The 14,536-nt window shown below is 37.7% G+C and overlaps 1 protein-coding gene across 2 annotated transcripts in view; it reads left to right on the top strand.

Moving 5' to 3' along the window:
* Window positions 1-1,260: 1,260 nt before the first annotated feature.
* The window catches only part of LOC131072728 (uncharacterized), a 30,360-nt gene continuing 17,084 nt past the window's right edge, over window positions 1,261-14,536 (top strand). Inside the window, exons 1-5 of one of the 2 annotated variants that reach the window (XM_058008991.2) lie at window positions 1,261-1,523; window positions 9,750-9,914; window positions 10,021-10,134; window positions 10,234-10,387; window positions 10,587-10,711. In XM_058008991.2, coding sequence (XP_057864974.2) covers window positions 9,849-9,914; window positions 10,021-10,134; window positions 10,234-10,387; window positions 10,587-10,711 — 459 coding nt within the window. In that variant the 5' untranslated portion in view covers window positions 1,261-1,523; window positions 9,750-9,848. Of the gene's footprint in view, window positions 1,541-9,749; window positions 9,915-10,020; window positions 10,135-10,233; window positions 10,388-10,586; window positions 10,712-14,536 lie in introns of both variants that reach the window. The other variant, XM_058008989.2, reaches the window with a different exon arrangement.

Raw genomic sequence — 14,536 nt, 5'->3', positions numbered from 1 at the left:
CTTCGTGGGAACCCTCAAACTACCTGCGGGGTGGTGGGGAAGACACGTCTCCTCACTTCTACATTATCCTGCAACAACATCATCCGATCGATGTTCATCGTGCGGGATGACAGGAGGAATCGTCTCTTCACCCTCGCACTACACCTGCTTTTTCAAGATGACCCTTGCAGGGTGGCAGGGAAGACAAAGTTGTTGGTCTTCTATTACCCCGCAAGTCCTCTTACCGAGTCCTTAAAGTCTTGCAGGGTGGCGGGAGGGAGACCAAGTCTCCTTTTTCCCGCTATCCCGCGACCCTATTTGTCATGCCTAAGTCACATTGTGTGGTTACACGGGAAGAACTAAACTTCTTTTCCCGCTACCCCACAACACTCTGCACACTACTTCACAGACGAGTATATAACACATAGGTTATTCAACTGATTTGTCAATAACACGAAGGTTATTCAGTTCCCTTTGAAGATGATCAATAACATGAAAGTTATCCACACCGAACTGCTCATTTCAATAAGTTTGAGACACCCATTCTCAACACACGTTCCAATTCTATTATTGTTAGCAAAACAATTTTCTCCACAATTGTGCAAAATCAAGTTGCATCTCAATTGATTTTCAAAAATTAAGATTAAAATGACATGGATTTTTTTTGAAATCTTTTACTTTTACTTAGTGGTGAACAAATTAAAATATTTGTTTAATGTATTGGCCAACATTTTATCCAATACATGTATTTGTTAAATATTTAAAAAATATATTTTTTCATTTTAATTAACTCTCTCCATTTAAGTTTAAAAAAAATAATTTTTTTTTTTAATCACAACAAATCAAATGGCTGCAACAAAATTTGAAATTAGAATCAACAATATAAAATAGATAATTATATTTGAATTAAGGTTTCATTTCAATTAGAGATATCTCTCCGCGTACTTTATATATATTTATCTAAAATAGATAATTAAATAATTTAAGATGGCTAAATAAGTTATTAAAATTGATATACATCTATTTAAAAATCATTTAAGTATAAAAAATATCTACCCATGTTTAACTAGATGTAATTAAGATTCAATATTAAACATTAATATTATGTTAAACAAATCTTTAAAATGATATTTTAAAATTAATTAAAATTTAATGTTTAGAATTTATTGAAAATATTAATTAGCATGTGAACAACTTTAAAATAGTTAAGCACTAGGTTTCTACGTTAAAAATTCCATTAGGGTTTAAAATCGACTTAAAAAAAAACATCTTAAATTGCCTTATGTGAATGAAAATTGCTGCCGAAGAATAATCGTGCCCTAATCAATTGGATTGGATCTTAAGTAATTAAAATCGAGTCTTCAGGAGTGTGTTTTGTCAAGCCCTAAATCCGCTCAGGAAAAAGAAATTGAGACACAGATTAAAAATTTTCAGATTTTATAACCAGAGTGTGTGATTTTTGGCGATTAATCTGCACCTCGATAAAAATGTTCGATTTCGTAAAAAATTCCGGTCATCTGATCTGAATCGGATCGCTCTGCCTCGTGAGTACCAATAAATCGTGAGTAATTGCGAATTATCCGGATTATTTGAAAAGTGATAAAATTGATATTTTCATATGTTTAGCTACCCTCCGGTTGCCCATTTTATTTGTGGTTTGGCGAATTTGTAGCGACATTCTGGTTGACACTCTTACTTGTGGTTTGACAATCTTTTCTGGTTTAATTTAATCTATTCATGATGTGACCATACATAAGAATTCTTATACTAATCGTACTCCCATCCCAATTTCATAAAGATTCATGATTTTCTGCAGCTGAATTTTTATTTCACGATTCTATCTTGAACATCGTTGCGGAATCTTCGCAATGGCTCTGCAGAATTATGGGTGTTTATTTCGTGCAGATTTCTGAATGCATTTTTGTTGCCTTGTGCATCCTTTCACCCCAACAACTTTGGTTTGTTGCTTATCACTTATTCTGAGGGAAAACCACAGATTTTGAGGATATCCTTATTCCACTTGATATCCTCTTTCTACTTTAGCAAATTAATTTGCATCCTTTCAACATATGCCAACGATTGATGGTAGTCCTGGCGATTAGGATAAATAACAGATTGTAGCCTTCCTGGCACTAAGACTTCAACGTAACCCTTACTGGACGAAATTGCACAGGTGTTATGCCTGCCACATTCAGCGCTTCCTTCCTCGACTGTTCGCATTTCTTGGAATTCCACTTGGACGGATTTGAACTCGCAGATTCTTTTCGTCTCGCAGGCCCCAATCTCCAGTCCTGGTTATTGGGAACAATCATTGGCGTAATGACAACGCCATTGGCATCCTTCTTAGCTGCCACATCTTTGGCAATCTTGGTATGAACCCTGAGAAGAGCATCCTGCGCAGGTGACAGCCTCTCAACGGCCACATAAAAAGCAGAACGTTGATCTTCCTCAAACACCGCTGACACGCTCCAGCTCTCCCTCAACCTCGGGGAAAGCCTCCCTTAAATCTTGCTCGTCTTCCTTTGTCACGATGCCCTCGGCGGTGTTGGAAATCCCAAGCAGCTTGTCACCCAAAGAACTGTGTAGGCTAATGAAGGCGTCAAAGTCGAGGCCATCGCTGCCAGTGCTGAAGAATCCTCGCACCGTTGATTCCAGTTGCTTCTTCACGGAGCTCCTCTCAACCTCAGGCTGCTCATTGTCCACGTTGGCACTATCATCCACATCCATCCAACCAGGTTGGTGAACCTCAATGCATTCTGGTCGGGACAAAACATCTTCTCCATTAATATAGGCATTCATAGATTAATTAACATCTCCCTTCACTGGCGCAGAAACGTGTACGACCCTTTCCTCACATCGTTCCATTGTCTCTTGCACACTTATTCGGGCCCTTGTTTCACGCCATATTTGAGAGATAATATTGCCCACTTTTCCTATAACGCCTCTAGCCTTCGCCTTTGGACATAAAATCTTAATATCTCCCTTCTCTCCCTTTGATGCCTGAATCCGCTTGGAGTGATACCTATTGTCCTCCGCTCCCGTTAATGGCCGCTTCTGCTTCAATCCAGAAAACCTTCTTATATCTTGCACTCCGTCATCCAAATCCATAGGCTCATAGTCTTCCATGAAATTGTCTGTGTAAAGGTTGTCCTCATCATCATGGGAGTGCATCTTTATCTTAGCTAAGGCCACTCCATTTGCAGAGGCCTCCGAAGCCACAATTACTCCCAGGCTTCCTTGCTCTGCTACCTCACTCCAATCTGCATCCTCCTCATCCCAGGAGACAAAATCAACAGCAGATTCAACTTGGGTCTCCGATGGCATACTCTCTTCCTCCTGCAATTTTCTGAGTTCCTCCTCTTTAACAATGGCTACTTTTCCAACATCAACTCCAACCGAGGCATCATGATGTTCAACCTTCACCACATGAATGGCATCAATTTTCCAGCCATTAATGGTTTGGCCGATACATGCCATAGTTGCCTCAAGAGAGGAGTAACAAATAACCCCAGCGTCCTCCTCTTCAACTGAATTCGTCTCTTTCTTCCAGCTATCCCACCAGTGTACATGACGCTTGAAGCACGGAGAAACATGGAACGTAAAACCACCTTCTTCTTCTTCTTCTTCTTCCATCTCTACTCAATCGAACCACAGCTCTGATACCAATTGTAAATTTGAACGAGCAGAGAAAAAAATTATAAACAACACAAAATAGCAGAAAGAAAATAACACAAACAAAAAGACACTAGACAACGAGATTTATAGTGGATCACCATATAGGCTACATCCACTCTCAAACAGGGAACTCTCTTTATTAATCAATATCTCAATACACCACATGCATAGACTGCATGCAGACCTTTATATAATCATATACAGCCAAGAAATGAAGAGATGGGGAAAATGCGAAAGGTCATGTGACCGTTGGACTTCACATTCCCAATAATTTATTTCGTGCAGACTTCTGAATGCCTTTTTGTTGCCTTGTGCATGTTTGTAGTGAATTTTTTAGAATCGCCATGGCAAAATTTCAGGGTTTCTTATCTTTTTTCCATTTCAGGGATATATAGTCTGGACTTGCTATATTGGAATAAAATCATGGCGTTCTTATCTTATTGAATATTTGTTCAGATTTCAGAGCACTTCTGTGCCAGACACAAGCTTTTTAAGAGGCAAATGTTGGACTTGTGGTACGAATGATGCCGTGGAAATATATTTTCACCTTTACATTTCCTGTGAATTGACACCTTCAGGCAAGTTAAAACTAAGTGAAACTAAATTCCTGAGTAGCCTTAAGTTTTTTTGGTTTCCTGTGCTTCCTTAATCAATCTATGAAGCTGATTGGGAAGCATAGACCAAAGGGTGAATGCTGAAACCTCCCTTCTTAACTCTGTGATAATCTGTGATAAAGAAAACAGCCACCTTTTCTCTGTTTCAGAAATCAAAGACTTGAAAATTACCAACATGTCATTAATGTTTTGTTTTGTTTGAGTTTCCTATATCAACCTGAGATTGTGTTTGCAATCCACTGGGATCAAGAGGACAAGTTTAATCTGATAACTCTTTGGCTATGAGTGAAGGAATGAGGGGTGTCCATGACATGAACCCAGCCTCATTTCTTTTTATTGTATCTCTTGGGGATTTGAACTTTGTAGATGGTGGAGTCAAGGAACATATCATCATCCTCTTCAATTACATTCAACCTATTGAGCTGCAACCCATTGGTCCAACACATCATTTGAAATGTAACATCTTCTAGAAACAAATCATCAGACTAAATTTGTAGTTTGGAGAAGTTGATTGGCAAGTTTTGTTACCAACTTTAGCTCCTCCAGATGGCTACAGGAAGACAAAATGTCAATTCCAGACCTAATAAAAGAAATACAATCACAAGAGGCAATGATTGCTCCTTTGAAACAGCCATATACACTCCCATCTTATAAGTTTTAGGCTCTAGCACATTCAAGAGGTGGTTTTTTTTGACATTAAATAATATCTGCCGGTATAGATCTCGTTAAACATGAATATCAAAAAGTAAAACGAAGGCCAATAACAAACCCCTCAGGCAAAATATTGAAGAGCACGGTTCGTTCGTTTAAGTGGTTAGGGGCAAAAGTCCTCCCCTAATTATTGAACTTGTCCAAATAAAATTTGAAGAAAAGATTGCCAGGTAAACCAAAGAGTTCAACCTTCATGTTGGAGGCCTTTTGAAGACATTCAATCCATATATGCTGGCCATAGCTTCACTTGAGACCTTTAAGATATAAATTTGGACAAGGTTTGGATGACTTGGATGGTACCCTATCAGTTGGTAGCATTCAGAAGATTTGAAGGCCAAGAAGGAATTGTTCTCCCTTTCTATCAGATTTTTTTGGAAAGGATCTGAGTCAACTTCTGTAATATCCCCTATTTATAAAGTGCCTTAAAATACTATAATTAGGGTTTTTCAGTTCTTAGGATAAGGGTTCAGGAAAGTACCTTAGCCTCTTTTGTGGTCAACCTGCAAAACAAGGTTAGAAAGATACTACAAATTACATAAAGAAGTGACCATATAAACAACTATATACAGAAATGACCAAGTAAAGCATAAAAGAGATTCATGTGACAGTGTCAGGGATAGAAACATAATCTTATGATTGGGACAACCTCAACACTGTGTGCTATTATGTGGGGTTGATAGGGTGTCTTGATTAATTGTTAAAGCATAATCATGTAGGTTGTCTTACACAACGGTTCCCCTACTTATTATGATCACATAGGGTACCTTATATAACAGTTCCCCCACTCATTATGATCATGTAGGGTGTCTTATAACAGTTCTCCTACTCGATATGATCATGTAGGGTGTCTTATAACAGTTCCCCTACTTATTATGATCATGTAGGGTGTCTTATATAACAGTTCCCCCACTCATTATGATCATGTAGGTTGTCTTATAACAGTTCCCCTACTCGATATGATCATGAAGGGTGTCTTATAAGAGCTCCCCTACTCAATATGATTATGCAGGGTGTCTTATAACAATTCCCCTACCTTTCATGAATTAATATAGTTGTTCAGGTTGTTTATAAATCATGTTATGTCCAGTTTATTTGTCAATATTTAATTATATCATTGCTCAGTTAATTGCTAATACTTCAGTTTATTACCATTTCTTATTAGCTACAGAATTCACTGATTACCGTACGAATACCATTAGGACATTAGTGGATTAATTAGACATAGTAGTGATTTACCGAATGAATCGTTTATCACAGAAATTAATATGATTATTGCAGAATATACTTGTACAGAAAACCTATACTATGGTGCAAGATATTTTACTTATTGAGATCAAAATTATATATGAAACAATATAATAGTTGCAGCATAGACAAGCATTGATGGACAGAGAAATCCCGTAAGGGCTGAGATAGCTTATAAGTAGAATTCATACCAGAGAGATTGTCGAGACTCGAGAGTCTAATGTGATATAAGTATGACCTGCGTTATATATTCTTCTTCCCAGAATGTCGTAATATCTTAAACATGGATATGACTGAGAGTCCATTATGGTGAGGTCAATCTGCTTATAGTAATCACTAACTGCTGTGAATATGAGAATTTCTGCTGTTGTTTTTATCTATCATGGGACAGGGATCGTATTCATGCCTTTCCTTTTATATCTCTCAATGTGAGGAAAGGGTCACATTTCTTCATCATGTATGCCCTTTGGCAAAAGACACACCCTTTCACCATTAGCATCTTTTGAAAGAGTGCAACCCTTCATTATTTCTGCCCTTTGAAAGGGACACAACCTTTCACAATCAGATCTGCACTTCTTATTTAAATCAAATCTGCACTTCTGATTCCCAAATTATTGCCCCCTTCAAATGAGTTCTCATCTCTCTTTGATATCACATGTTTGAGGGAGTCACAACTTTTCATTTTATGTCTTTTGACCATTCATTAATTTAATTAAATTTTAATTATATTTAATTATATTCTTTTTTATTTTAATTTTATTTTTTAATATTAAATTTTTTTATTTTATTATTATTATTATTTTTTTAATTGTATTTCAAATTTGCTTGTCCTCAAGCAATGTCAGTTTTAATTTTCTCAAACTGAGTCATCTACCGATATTAATCAAACACGGAGCATACACATGAAAGACACGAAGCATACACATGGATATATGCAAACACAAAGCATACACGTGAGTACACGTATTGTTAGATTCCTTCTTATTGACTAGAATGATTCATTGATTCATCTTTACCCTGCAGGATGGCATGATCACGCTCTGATACCACTTGTAATATCCCCTATTTATAAAGTGCCTTAAAATACTATAATTAGGGTTTTTCAGTTCTTAGGATAAGGGTTTAGGAAAGTACCTTAGCCTCGGTTGTGGTCAACCCGCAAAACAAGGTTAGGAAGATACTACAAATTACATAAAGAAGTGACCATATAAACAACCATATACAAAAATGACTAAGTAAAGCATAAAAGAGATTCATGTGACAGTGTTAGGGATAGAAACATAATCTTATGATTGGGACAACCTCAACACTATGTGCTATTATGTGAGCTTGATAGGGTGTCTTGATTAATTGTTCAAGCATAATCATGTAGGGTGTCTTATACAACAGTTCCCCTACTTATTATGATCACTTAGGGTGTCTTATATAACAGTTCCCCCACTAATTATGATCATGTAGGATGTCTTATAACAGTTCCCCTACTTGTTACGATCATGTAGGGTGTCTTATATTGTTACAAGCTAGGGTTACTGTTGCACCAAAAGATCGACCTGTCAATGCCCAATACAACCACTAGACTTATAGAATCCACAAGAGGCTGTTAAACCATGTCGCTAATCCCCGCGAGGAACGCTGGCCCACTGCCAACAATCCCCCTACCAGCGTTACTTGCCGCAGCCTGTGTGATTTGAACCTGTGACCAAGCTCTGATACTACTTGTTACAAGCTAGGGTTGCCGTTGCACCAAAAGATCGACTTGTCAATAACCGATACAACCAGTAGACTTATAGAATCCACAGGAAGCTGTTAAACCATGTCGCGAATCCCCGCGAGGGACACTAGCCCACTGCCAACATATATAATAGTTCCCCCACTCATTATGATCATGTAGAGTGTCTTATAACAGTTTCCCTACTTGATATGATCATGTAGGGTGTCTTATAACAGTTCCCCTACTCAATATGATTATGTACGGTGTCTTATAACGGTTCCCCTACCTTTTATGAATTAATATAATTGTTCAGGTTGTTTATAAATCATGTTATCTCTTAATGTTCTGATAATTTACCAGTTAGTGTGCCAGTATCCAGTTTATTTGTTAATATTTAATTATATCATTGCTCAGTTAATTGCTAATACTTCAGCTTATTACCATTTCTTATTAGTTACAGAATTTACTGCTTACCGTACGAATACCATTAGGACAATAGCGGATTAATTATACATAGTAGTGATTTACAGAATGAATCGTTTATCACAGAAATTAATATGATTATTGCAGAATATATTTGTACAGAAAACCTATACTATGGTGCAAGATATTTTACTTATTGAGATCAAAATTATATATGAAACAATATAATAGTTGCAGCATAGACAAGCATTGATGGACAGAGAAATCCCGTAAGGGCTAAGATAGCTTATAAGTAGAATTCATACCAGAGAGATTGTCGAGAGTCTGATGTGATATAAGTATGGCCTGCGTTATATATTCTTCTTCCCAGAATGTCGTAATATCTTAAACATGGATTTTTCAGAGAGTCCCTCACGGTGAGTTCAATCTGCTTGTAGTAATCACTAACTGCTGTGAATATGAGAATTTCTGCTGTTGTTTTTATCTATTATGGGACAGGGATCGTATTCATGCCTTTCCTTTTATATCTCTCAATGTGAGGAAAGGGTCACACTTCTTCATCATGTATGCCCTTTGGCAAAAGACACACCCTTTCACCATTAGCATACTTTGAAAGAGTGCAACCCTTCATTATTTTTGCCCTTTGAAAGGGACACAACCTTTCACAATCAGATCTGCACTTCTTATTTAAATAAGATCTGCACTTCTGATTCCCAAATTATTGCTCCCCTTCAAAAGAGTTCTCATCTCCCTTTAATATCTCATGTTTGAAGGAGTCACAACTTTTCAATTTATGTCTTTTGACCATTCATTAACTTAATTAAATTTTAATTATATTCTTTTATATTGTAATTTAATTTTTTAATATTTTATTTTTTAAAATTTTATTATTATTATTATTTATTAAATTCTATTTCAAAGTGGGGACATTATAACTTCAAAATTGAGTAAATTGAAATTCTTAAAATTTTGTGTTCAAGCTGTATAGCAAGGACGATAAACAGACTGTTACCCGAGAGTACTTAGAGTTTTATCTGGAATTCCCACTCCTTTGGTAGTCAGTTTTCTATTTGAATTTCCGCACCTTTTTTGGGTCACATGTTTTCCACAAATGAAATTTGAAATATTGATGCAGATATGTAATTTATAATCATATTGACTTGGTGATGTGAATTGAATTTGTTTTGACCTTTTTATCTATAAAAGAGTAAATGCTACTTATGACCTTTAAAAATCAGTTCTATGCATGTTTTTAATATTATTTTACATATTTATGTAATTTTGAATGAGCTGAGTCCGAGTTTTTTAAATATTTGGGATCTACCAAGTTATTCACAAGTCCAACTTTTTCAATTATTATTGTGACTGCATTTGGTGCTTTGTGCATGCAGGAATATTTTATTCTGATGCTTGTAAAATTGGTATTCATCCAACAATCAAGATCAAGGTAATCTGTATTATATTGAGCAAAACTTGTACACAAATTAGTCATGGAGATGCAGTGCAAGGATGGACCAGCGCCGTTGGGAAAACTGTTCAAGCAGGGTGCAGAGGGTGTGAGTGCTGTTGTTCGGTTATGCTATTATTTACTTAATTTTGTTTAAACCATACACTTTTCTATTTTCTCTCTTTCTCTTAGGTAAATTGTATTCTTGCACGCAGAGAATATTTGAGATTATGTTTATGGGAAGAAAGGCCATTATCAAGGAGCGTTTCTCAAAGAAGTATAGGCATCCTATTTTGGATTCAAAATTGACCTTAAAACGTCTTTATGGGGTCAGGATGTACAAAGAATTACCAAGTTTCAATTTTACTTGTTATGTTACATTGATAATCATGCAAAACAACTGAAATGATTTCAATTAAAATGTATAGGAAGCACGATGCATGACCAAAGCTAGAAGGCTTGGTGTGGCAACTCCAACTCTTTTTGCCCTGGATTCTGAGATGCATACGCTTACATTTGAATACATAGACGGCCCTTCTGTCAAAGAGGTGCTTTTGCAAGCAGGGTCACTCCCTGGTTATGGTATGCCTTTTTAGGAATATGTACATGTAACATGATTGATAATATTGCTTTAGAGAAGTTACTTCCTTCTTTTATACTTCTCATGCAATATCTGTTAACTCGATTCTATTTGATCTTCTTTTAACTCCATGTTTAGTAGTTTTCATGCCTTTTCTGAGCTGAAGTAACTATTGAGTAATAAGGTTGCTTTTGACTTCAGGGGAACAAATAGAGGACATTGCTGTGCAGATAGGTAGGGCTGTTGGACAGTTACATGATGGAGGCTTGGTGCATGGCGATCTTACCACATCAAATATGATAATTCATGGTGATTCCAAACAGTTGGTAGGATGCTGTTTTTAAAGATTCCTTCATGCATTTTGGGAGAGCAAGTATTGCAGAAAGAATGAAACACAAAAAGAGAAATTGCACCATGAATTGTGAGGAATGTAATGATGGTTATGGAATCTGCTCACACCTATGGGATACTTATTTATTGTCTGTGCCTATGACCTTTAACCTCTCCAAGAGTCCACTTCCATTTTATGTCAACTTGCATGCGTTTGACAATCCACAATAGACCAATGACTCATTACCAATTTTAGTTTAGTGTCTGATAGCATATTTGAATATTCCTCATTTAGTAAAATTTAAGTTTAAACTAATAATGTTACAAGTTCCCCTAAAATATTTCTTGAAATTGAATTTCCTACCCCTATCTTACAGGATGGTAAAACGAGATATGCTAGAAATCGAATTCTCTATAGTCTACCCCTATCTAGAGGGATACTCAAATACTGACACCTAAGTTCTATAGTTTTTCGTCAATCCTGACTATGGGCAGCATGTTTTTGACAATTACCGATGACACATTACCTATTTTACCTTAGTGTTTGATAGCATATTCAAACATACCACATTTAGTAAAATTTAAGTTTAAACTAATAGTCTAATAATGTTACAAGATCCCCTAAAATATTTCTTGAAATTGAATTTCATATCCCTATCTTACAGGATGGTAAAACCAGATACGCTATTAATTGAATTCTCTATAGTCTATCCCTATCTAGTGGGATGCTTAATTGCAGACACCTAAGTTCTATAGTTCTTCGTCAATCCTAAAAATGGGCAGCATGTGTTTGACAATTCATAATAGACCAATGACTCATTACCTATTTTACTCTAGTGTCTGATAGAATATTCAAACATTCCACATTCAGCAAAAACTAAGTTTAAACTAATAATGTTGCAAGATCCCCTAAAAATATTTCTTGAAGTTGAATTTCATATTCCTATCTTGTAGGATGGTAAAAACCAGATATGCTACTAAATTGAACACTCCATCCGTATCTAGTGGGATGCTTAAATGCAGACCTCTAAGTTCTATATTTCTTCGTCAATCTTAAGAATGGGCATTCTTTCCAAGATTCCCATTGAAATTGTGTTCACTTGAATGTCTCATTTGTTTCTAAACATCTGTGACTAACTGCTTCATGTTCTTCACTGCCTCAGAGGCTACTCTAACATGTCCTTAAGTAGTTATTGCACAAAAGTATCACTTTGTGTAATGGGCAATGTCCTCTTGATATTTTTTTTTAGTAAGTAAATAGCTGGATAGGCCAGCACCTGTATTAATGATAAAAAATTTACATCCACCAGAGGTGACTATATACCATTACCTCCTTCAAAAAGCTGAAATATTTCCAGTTTCAAGTACAAACAACAAAAAACCACCATCTATATACCTGCTTTGGCCAGGGATACAAAATTTGGGCTTGGAGGCTTACACCCTATTGACACTACACTATCTACCAGCACCATAACAAAATGTAGTAAAAACACCATAGAAGTAAACGAAAAGATAAAAAACCTTGAGGAAAGAGGCTCTATCATTCACTGTCCGAGGGGATTGGGATGCTTTCGTAGAACCTCTGAGCAGCAAGGGCCTGTGCTACAATTGGGAAGTCTTTGCTGCAGCCCACATGAGCCTCTCCAACTGCAATTTCCTCCACCAGCCTCATGTCATTGGGAATCCACGGCTCCCCACGCCCCAAACCCCAGTCATTGCCAACTGCAACCACCCCAATATCTTGCCTACCCTGCAGACCTTCCTCCCTCACGTACTTTCCTAGGTCAAACCCTTCTGACCTTGCCAGATTGCCAGTCACAAACAGAATGAAGGTCAAATTTTTGTTTCTCTCCACACGGCCTTGATTATATTTCTCCAGCTCCATGGTCTATAGAATGCAGAATTTTCTCGTCTCCCCCCCTGCATCTCGGGGCATGTAGTATTGATGGGTCAGCAGAATACGATTCTAGTCATCTATGTTGTCCAAGACCACATCGATTCCCCCCCAAAAGGAGTCCTTGAAAATCATATGGCAGATCTTCTTCATTTTGGGCTTGCAAACACCCATCTGAATGCAAATGGCTAAGAACATGGCCGGGATGCTTGAATTCAATTTGTATTTGTGCGCTGTTCGCAGAAACTCCAAGCCCAGAATCTTCCTAACCGCATGCAAAATCAGCGGGTGCTTTGATTCCAAAACCATCAAGAGACATTTCTTTGTGATCTCCCCAAGAAATGCCATTTGCTACTTGGTCGATTCTTGTTATCACAAAAGCTTGCACTCTTGCTGAGCTATCAATTCAGCAACCTCGTGAAACATGGAAACAACCCCGAAGTGTGGGACCTTGTGCAAGGGGGGTTGAATCTCCGAAGAAGGCCGACTTCCTTCTCAATCCAAGTGCAGGTGTTGAACCAACTCAACACTTCAAATCTTACTTCTAAACCTATTCTAACAGCTTGCAGAGGAAAAGGGAAGAGAGAAATGCTCAAAATGAAAGAAGGTGATGCACCAAGATAAGAGATGTTTCTCTCCCCACCCGAAATGGCACAAAGAATCAACTGAAATACCTAGGAGATGCACAAACTTCAGATGCATGAATGACCTTAACGCACGTATGGAGGTTAGGACTTGTTGAATGTCAAGAGGGGAGAAGGTTTCCCGCAAGTCACACCCAGAAACAGGTTAACACAACATATATGTGAAAGAAAGCCACAAACATACACTTACAATGAAGGTAAGAACACATACACAACATACATAAGTTGAAGTAATGCAAGAATGATGATTTCAATTCATTATAAGGCCAATGGCCAAACTTATAGTTGCAGAAATGCAAGATAAAGACAAGTCTTTAAGAGAAGTGAAAGAGCATAGAATAGCTCAAGCTAGCAAGGAGAGAACCTTTTTACAATGAGGCATAATAGCCTTATATAGAAAACTGGTCGCATAGGAGAGACCATTGGTCAAGGGAGAGAAGCCTTGACCCTTGTGTGTGCAGGGAAATGTTAGTCAAGGAATGCAGGGAAGTGCATGCACTTGACATTGTGTACATGCAAGCAACCTTCCATACCCTGACAACACAATCCCAAGAAGAAAGGGACTTCCAGAAGGTGGATTGCCTGACATTCCAAGGTCAGAGCATGCAGGCATGACATAAGTAACCACAAATAAGCATGGCCTTGTACTTCTCTTGATGGAAATCCTGCAAAAATCATTAAATGCACCCCTCTAGCTCCACAAAAGGTGTACAAGTCGCAAGAGTTGTTGGAGCATTAAGAGCCTTGAATGTTGATCACGCCATCTAGAAGTGTTGCAAGCCGGAAGGAAGTCGGAAGACTTCGGAAACTTGGGTTCCCGAAGTGGGGAAGACTAAAGCTTGGGAAGACTTCGGAAACACAGGTCACCGAAGTTGGGAAGACTTCGGAAACACAGGTCATCGAAGTTGGGAAGACTTAGGAACTTGGGAACTTTAGGGTTTTAGAGTTCCGGGGAAGAGGACTTAGGAACTTGGGAACCTAGGGGTTTCGGAGTTCCAAGGAAGAGGACTTAGGAACTTGGGAACATGGGGGTTCCGGAGTTCCGAGGTTGAGGACGAGAAAACATAGGAACTTGGGAACCTAGTGGTTCGGGAGTTTCGGGGTTAAGGACTTAGGAACTTGGAAACCTGGGGCTTTCAGAGTTGATGATGAGAAGACTTAGGAACTTGGGAACTTGGGGGTTCCGAGGTTGAGTACGAGAAGACTTAGGAACTTGGGAACCTAGGGGTTCCGAGGTTAAGGACTTAGGAACTTAGGAACCTGGGGGTTCTAGAGTTTCGGGG

This window comes from Cryptomeria japonica, chromosome 5 (genome assembly GCF_030272615.1).
Source record: "Cryptomeria japonica chromosome 5, Sugi_1.0, whole genome shotgun sequence".
Taxonomy (NCBI): domain Eukaryota; kingdom Viridiplantae; phylum Streptophyta; class Pinopsida; order Cupressales; family Cupressaceae; genus Cryptomeria; species Cryptomeria japonica.
Note: the sequence above shows the minus strand (reverse complement) of the source record. Positions and strands in the feature narration are given on the sequence as shown.